This window comes from Eschscholzia californica, unplaced genomic scaffold (assembly GCF_041429995.1).
Source record: "Eschscholzia californica isolate CP2 unplaced genomic scaffold, dmEscCali1.0.p SCAF_4, whole genome shotgun sequence".
NCBI classification, from domain to species: domain Eukaryota; kingdom Viridiplantae; phylum Streptophyta; class Magnoliopsida; order Ranunculales; family Papaveraceae; genus Eschscholzia; species Eschscholzia californica.
Window position 1 is genome coordinate 47,342,884 of NW_028238461.1, and position 8,283 is coordinate 47,351,166.

The window sequence follows — 8,283 nt, forward strand, 5'->3', positions numbered from 1 at the left end:
CAAGAAAAATCCGATCATAAGAAGTTGATGGAGGAAAACGAAGATTAAACAGAAAAGTTGAAGAGTAAAAGATGGATTTTATTGTTTTTTTTCTTCAAAATGAGGTTTCTAGGGCACAACAGAATAGAGCTTTGACCGATAGAGAAAGTAGCTTGTTGACTGAGTCACCTACTGCAGAAGCTAGTCGTTGAAGAGACAAGAACGCGATGTTGTCATAGAAGCTTTGCTTTCCCCCTCCACTCGTACCTACTTTGGTTCAATTTTAGTAATGGTAAGACAAAATTAAGACAGTGAAGCGACACAACTGGAGTTTGGTGAATGCAACCTTTTCAATATATGTATCTATGATATCTATTCACAATCAGATTGGAAATAATTTTATACTATAGTTTGTCACAAGGAATGGAATTTCAGTTTAGGTGGAAATTTCAGACGGTCTAAAAGTGAAAATATTTCAGTCATTGTAGAAATTTTCCAAATCTGATTAGGGCTAATTTATGTTTGTATGGATAAATATTAGGGCTAATTTGTAACTGTAAGGATAAATATTAAGGCCAATTATTCAGTTTGAGGTTTCATTTGTAACCACACAATAATACTAGGGGTAAACATGAAAAAAAATTACGAAATCTTAACAGAATTTGTTAGTTAGAGGGGGTACATGTAATTAAACTGTTACCTCAAGGGGTAAATTGAACAATAAAAATTGCCCACTATCAAAACACAGGAAATTAACATCAAACTCCTTTATATCATGATACAACCAATCAATCCAATCAAATGACCAAAAGATATTAAGGTTTCTCTTGGTAGACCTTCTTGCCCACTATCTTACTCTCTCTGAGTTTCAATTTGATCTCCAAGAAATCTATCTCCCTCTAAGTTTCAATAGTGAAATCAACAAGAAATCTTGAAGAAATTCAAAGCAAATAAAAAGAAAATTTGAAGCAAACACTGAGAAGTTGAAATTTCGATTACTGAACAGTTTTTTGTCCACATTTTAAAAAACTCCGATCCAAATATGACACAATATAATAATTGTGCACCTATTTGAAAAAACCAAAATATTAGAGATTTCATTCGTTGATTTGTCACTTGCCATCTTAGAGCAACAAAAGCCCTACCCTTTTTTGTAAATAGGGATTGTTCATTAACATGAGGTTTAATTATTGACCCTCATTTATTTAGCGATATTAAGACTACACCCCTAAAACGATAATCGTTCAGGCGTTGACCCCCAATTACCTATTTTCAGTCAAATACTCGTTACACGAAAGGCGTGCGACTCACATGCTTCTTCTCAGACGAAACTACCACTCTAAATTTGAGGATCCTCAAATATCTAAGAAGATCAACGACCCAAATCTATCTATTAGAAGCTCAAAGATAAGAGAACCAACAAATAAATTTTAAACGCTCTGAAGAAAGCTTCCAAGATCTCCAAACCAAGTCTGATTACAGACCAGAAGATGCAAGAAACTCATCCGCCATCAAAGCTCTGTTAGAGCTCGAAACTGAAGCGTAAAATATACTTCCTAATGACCCACATCTTTATACTCTCTAATCATATCTCTGAACTTAAAAACCTAGTCAAGAATCTTCAAAACTTACAAGGTCATCATAGTTTCGATCATTTCTTACTCGTAGAGGTCCAGAACATGAAATTTCCCGAGTAACAGCATCAATTGAAACAAAGAACCAAGCATGGATTGACAGAGAATGGTGAAATTCCCAAAATCATTAGCCTCTTAAGCTTTGAAGATCCATCAATTACAGTTATGGTCCGCAATTGATTGTGTGAAATTGGGTATTGGGAAGAAAAAAAAACAATTGAAGTTACGTTACAAAGGGTTTAGTAAGGAATTTGGTGGACTTGCAGAAATCAGAACTTGGGGGTATTCAATTGATATGGATTCTGATGTAGACGCAGCGGAATTAAAAGAAAGCAATAAAATAAACGAAGAACAATAAAAGAAAGATTAAATAACTCGAAATAACTATAAACTTGATAGGTTTTTCTCTTCAATATGAATAATAAACAAGACTGGACCTCTTTTTATAGGGTATTAGACTTTCCTAGATAGACTCAAACTTGGATTCCCAAATATTAAAGATACTCAAACATAGAAACTTCCTAAGTAAAAGAAATACTAACATAAGGTAACTTCCTAAACCTGGATTCATTATGAATCTTACTATACTAGGACTCTTTCTAAATTACTAGCTTGGCCGACTAGGCCATGGACGTGTGGGTTCGCGGGCCCGGCCTGGATGCGCCTGCATCAGCTCCCCTTTCCCCAGAAGGTTCGTCCCGAACCGATGTCGATGAAGAAAACAAGTTGATGCACCCGCATACGATGAACTTTGTCATGGCGATCCGTAATTCCCACTTCGAACGAAGTTTGCACTGGAATGGAAGGATACTAATGTGCAAGTAATCGTCAACCTCGTACTCAAACTCATATGTCAATGATTCTCGCAAAATTAACCTTAATGAATAAATAATGTTCATCTCGCCGTCTTCCCACGGTAGGCTCAACCAATTAATCTTCAAGAAAGTGTGACGTACTATGAGCAAGTGTGAAGTAAGAGTTATTATAACAAATTTCCAAAATACTTCATCAGTAGCCAAAGTATAAGCATAACCAACGCTAACTAAGATGTCGATATGGAACCATGTAGTGTAGATATGTCACGCATAATTTACTTTTCCAAGTTCATCTTCATGTAGTTTATATACTCTAACGTGATCAAAACTTGGAAATTGAGTTAGTTTCCAACCAATATATCGTCCAAATTAATTGTTTTGGTCGAAGTTTGTCGTTGTGCCATATGCGATGAAGCCAAAATTTCTATCTCCTTGATTTCTCTAAGAAGCATAATATCGAACATGATATAGGGGTCAATGAACAGGCACATGTGTGGCCTCCTGTATTGTAAAGTCGAGCCCCGATTTTCAAAAGATAAAGTAGCCAGAATCATTGTCTTATTTACCTCTTCTATAGTCGGATAAACCCCTCGAAGGAATAGTGTATCGAGCAGGTGATGGGCGACTTCCAAATGGTTCCATGAAAAAAACCAAGAGCTTGGAATTGGTACACGTTTATTTCCAAGACCTGACTTAGTCATTCTGGTGGCATGAATAAAACGATTAGTTGTTATAGCTTGATATTGTGAAACCAAACTGTTCATAATACTTATATCTTCATCATCCTTGAAATCTTCATCAGCTTCATTGTGTCAGCAACCTCATCACGAAGCAATGCCATAACTCCTCTGTCATTATGTCAGCAACCTCATCATGAAGCAATGCACAAATCCGTTATATTGAGTATCACTGAACCATGTAAAGAACCTCTCTTCGACAAAGGGTAGCTTGTTTCCTGTTTTCTCAAAATAAACTCCATTAGCTATGTCAATATCCTCCTTCCACTTGATTTCGGCCCCACTTTTCTTAGTATGTTCTTCATCAGAGAAGAAGAGTGTCTTTGTGAGGCTTTTGTCTTCAAAGTAAAGAACCTGATGGAAGTTGCAATATGCAGATTTCACATCTTTAAAATCTTCGACATCTAAAGAACTTAGGTGATGGAAAACCTTTTGTTCATCTTTGTTCAAGAGATCGCCAACTGCTAGATGGCTCAAAAAAGCATTAAACCAAAAGTCATGAACGAAGTTGATGATCCAGCTCCTTACAAGCTGCCAGATCACGTTATACTGTTTTTCCACCTCAAACACCTCTCCACTTGCTTTCTCATCTAGTTGTTCAAGCTCATATTGAATTTCCCACAACAGTTTAATGGATAAAACAATTTTTCCGTCAATTTGTTCTTTTTTTTCAACCTCGACTCGCTTTGCGACTCTATACTTTTTCCCTCCATCTGTGTTGTAACATTTTCTTTTTTTGTTGAGACCTGGAGCCCACTGTTTGTTTTCTTCAATTGATATGTGAAACCTAGATGGAAGTTGTTCAATTGGTATGTGTTTTTGACCATTGAGTATAAGTTCATTGTAAGAATTGGGAAATTAATCCTCTTTTTTTTTAATTGTTTGAAGAAAATTTTGTAGGAAGAGATTTGATAAAGAAAGCGGCGATGTGGGACATAATTGATTCGGAAAATTTTTATGATTCGAAACAACTAATTCTTCTCCCGGAATTATATACGGAACAAATAAATTGTCGGAGATTGTGTTATCCAATTGGATCTCTTCTTCCTTATTTGTCTCATCGAAATTTTCTTCCTCCATTATTGAAAAACTATGATTTTTTTTTATCAAGAACCTCTCCTTCAATAATATTGACCATGGCAGTCGAATGGGTTTCAGATAATAATTTGGTCGATTGGGTTTGAGATGCCGTATAAGATAAGTATTCATGTAAAGGAAGAAAAGCGTAACGAAAAATACTTTTCACTTTATTCCAATCATCTACGATCGATTTTCCTTCGCTAACGAGTCTCCATTGCATTGTATTGAAATCTTCATAGATTCTTTTGGACATATGTTGCTCCACCAAAAAAACCTTATCATTGTCATGAACTTCTTGATTGCGGAACCAATCTTCCATGTGTTGAATCCAAAAATTTATATGGAATTGACCTTCGAAGAGTGGAATTTTAGAAACTGGAGAATTTTTCTTTCATCTTTCCGATCAATATAAAATTGAGTTGTATCTCTAATGGGATCTCAACATAAACGTGGAAAAATTTTCCAACATTCAAGAGGAGATGTATCCATATATATATATATATATATATATATATTTTTATTTTTATTTTTTTTTTGAAAAAAAATTCCAGAATTTTGATGGCTCTGAATACTACTTGATGTAGACGCAGCGGAATTAAAAGAAAACAATAAAATAAACGAAGAACAATAAAAGAAAGATTAAATAGCTCGAAATAACTATAAACTTGATTGATTTTTCTCTTCAATATGAATAATAAACAAGACTGGACTTCTTTTTATAAGGTATTAGACTTTCCTAGATAGACTCAAACTTGGATTCCCAAATATTAAAGATACTCAAACATAGAAACTTCCTAAGTAAAAGAAATACAAACATAAGGTAACTTCCTAAACCTGGATTCATTATGAATCTTACTACACTAGGACTCTTTCTAAATTACTAGCTTGGCCGACTAGGCCATGGACGTGTGGGTTCGCGGGCCCGGCCCGGATTCGCCTGCATGATATGGATATACTAGAAGGTGAAGAAAGAACAAAGGTAAATGCTCACTGTGGCTTTGAAGGAAGTAATCTCAGGATGAAAACAGTCTTAGGTTGCTAAAACCATCATGTATAGATCACAAGATACCAAATTCATGAAGAAAGACAACTAGTAAAATACCTTCTTGACTGATTCATTGTCTCAGCCCTGAAGATGTCGAAAACTTCATTTCTTCAAAACCCTAGACTCTTAGGGCATAAAGTTTTATTTGAAGAAGACATTGAACAACTTCGGTTTGTAACAATTTGTTGAAGAAATGATTGAAGAAGAAGAAGAAGAAGAAGCGTGTGATTCGCACAGTCCTCGTTTAACTGGCATTTGGACGGAAAATATGCCAATGGAGTTAACGCCTGAATAATAATCATGTTAGGGGTGTTGTCCTAAAATAGTTATCTAAGCGGGAGTCAATTACTAAATCTCCCTTCTTTCATAGTTCGAAAGTTAAAATCTGGGGCATTTTAGTAACTCAACAAAATATATGGATCTATGCTATATTCAATACACATGCATTGGGAAAAAAAAAATGACACAATTTTTTAGACCAAAGACTCTAAGTTTGTCAATTTAGAAACTAAATATTCTTCCAACTTGGGACCCAACCATTAATACAGAAAAAGTAGCTACTCAAATCAACAAAATCAACTAGTACCTAATTCCTCTCTCATATAAGCTTAAACCAGATCTACCCTCTCAATCAAACAACTTCTTTTTACACTATAATCCCTCTCTTTGGCTGTAAGTATAAACCTTCTCCCTCTCTCTTTCTCTCTCTCTAGAGAGACAAGACATATATATGTCCTCAACAAACATAATGGAGTCAGTACATGGGGTTGGACTTGGTTATGGAATAGCTATAACAGTGGGCATTCTTATTCTCATCTCAACTATCATGCTGGCTTCTTACGTCTGCGTCCGAGTCAGAGCTGGCGGTGGCGGAGGTGGTCCGAACCACCGCGAGAGTTCCACTGCCGGAGTTTCAGTTTCTCCGGAACCGATCATTCTAGTGGGCCTAGATGGGCCAACAATAGAGTCTTACCCAAAGATGATGTTAGGAGAGAGTAGAAGATTGCCTGAGCCCAATAACGGCCCATGTGCGATATGTTTGACCGATTATCGGCCCAACGATACTATACGTTGTATGCCTGATTGTAACCATTGTTATCATCATGATTGTATCGACGAGTGGCTTCGGAAGAGTGCCACGTGTCCTCTGTGTCGTAACTCTCCGGCTCCATCAGTCACGACAACTCCTCTTTCTACGCCACTATCAGAGTTGGTGCCGCTTGCGCGTAGCTCTAGGTGAGAAACATTATTATTTTATTTTTCTAATAAAATTTGTTCTACTTCACTTTCCAAGAGATATATTTGAGAAAGAAGAAAGTATAGAAAAAAGATAGTATTCCAATAGTGTTGTTTAATAACATATATTTAAGTTGGCATTGATATTCATGTCTTGAATGTACCACAATAGCTGTCTTGGTATATATATATATATATATATATATATATATATATATATATATAAAAGGGTTGGGCCACTGTCGGTGACGTCCCAGCTGAGTTTGTAATTTACTTCACAAATACACAACACCAAAAATGAGTTAACATAATTTTGTCAATGTCTCGTTAAAATATAGATTTTTGTTTTACGCTCTAAAATTGTCAACTTTAGATCTTTCTAGTGGCCCTTGACATTTTATAATTTTCGATACTTCTAAAGTTATTGGTTTTCTAGAGGTTCTTAATAAGATACTTAATAAGATTCTTAATAGTAGTGTGGCTTATTGTGTATCTTCTAGAACTTTAATTGCCCATATGAGTTGAGTATTTGGTTGTGGTGTATAAACAACTAAAATGAATGTCAATGTTAATACTTAGTTTGACTTGGAGAACGTTAGAGAAAGGTGTGTCTATAAGGGCTCCTCATTTTTATTCTTAAGATGTCCTCACTCTTAAGTGCCCCATAGACAAGGCTAAATCTAGGGGGTGCGGTCGCACCCCTAACTCCCCTCGTTTTCCTTTTTTAATATTGGAAATAAACAAAAAACGCGTAATATATTTATACATACACATATTATTGTTGATAGAGTAATAGCTTGGAGGCTTGTAGTTTGGTTAATGCCTAAGAGGTCTTTTTTTTTCTTTGAGAATTCGACTACTGTCTACGTTAGTCGTTACAAGGCATAGATGCATCATGGAGATGTAATGAGCACGATAACTGCCTAATTTAACCTGAGAATCAAAGAGGCCTAAAGTCCGACAAATTATTACATTATTCGTAGCCTAAATTACACATGATAAATCTTGATGGCAACTGCTTCCACCGAGACTCGATCCCACGACCTCATGGTCTTAAGAGGGGTGTCCAACCGTTACACCAAAAGGTGGTGGACTAAGAGGTGTTAGAAGTCCTTTCACTTGCACTTTTTTAGTAGGCAGATTTTAGGATCGCACTTTCTCCATTGGTGTTCAGTGATGTTTACTTCATTTTGTATGTTACAATTTGGTTGGTACTAATATAAAAGAAAATAACGAAAAGACTTACTGTATCGGCTGCTTGTTTCTATATATTTTATTTCTCCATTATCATCGTAATTTGTCTAACTATCGATTATTATTATATTTTCTCTATCCATTATCATCATAATTTCTTTAATCATCGGAAGTTGTGGAGTGAGTTTGCAAAAAAAAACTATGTTCCAACACTATGGAAAGATATTGCATAGATATATTTTTTTTGTATTTTGTCCATTACTGTTTTTGCAAAAAAAAAAAAAAAATTGGGAATATAACTTCGCACCCGTAGGTCGAAACCTTAGATCCGTTACTGCCCACGGATTGGCCAGTAAGAAGACAGTCGGACCAGGACAACTCCGCACTCTGCTTGAATAACACGGACTCAAGTTCCCCCGGAATGCGCGCGAGATGTGCGAAGAGAGAGATGCCTTTAAAGGCACCCATCACCTAATTGTCCTTATAAGGCCAAACCTCATAAACAGAAGAAAAAAAAAACAGGAAGGTCAAACTCGACATAGTTTGAACTTAGAAGTATATCA

The 8,283-nt window shown here is 35.8% G+C and overlaps 1 protein-coding gene across 1 annotated transcript; it reads left to right on the top strand.

The window, feature by feature from the left end:
- The first annotated feature begins 5,878 nt into the window (after nt 1–5,878).
- Nucleotides 5,879–6,764, top strand: LOC147545389 (putative RING-H2 finger protein ATL69). The gene has a single exon (XM_086636731.1). It carries the CDS (start codon nt 6,021–6,023, stop codon nt 6,528–6,530), a length of 510 nt encoding a protein of 169 aa, XP_086492857.1. The 5' UTR covers nt 5,879–6,020; the 3' UTR covers nt 6,531–6,764.
- The last annotated feature ends 1,519 nt before the right edge of the window (nt 6,765–8,283 follow it).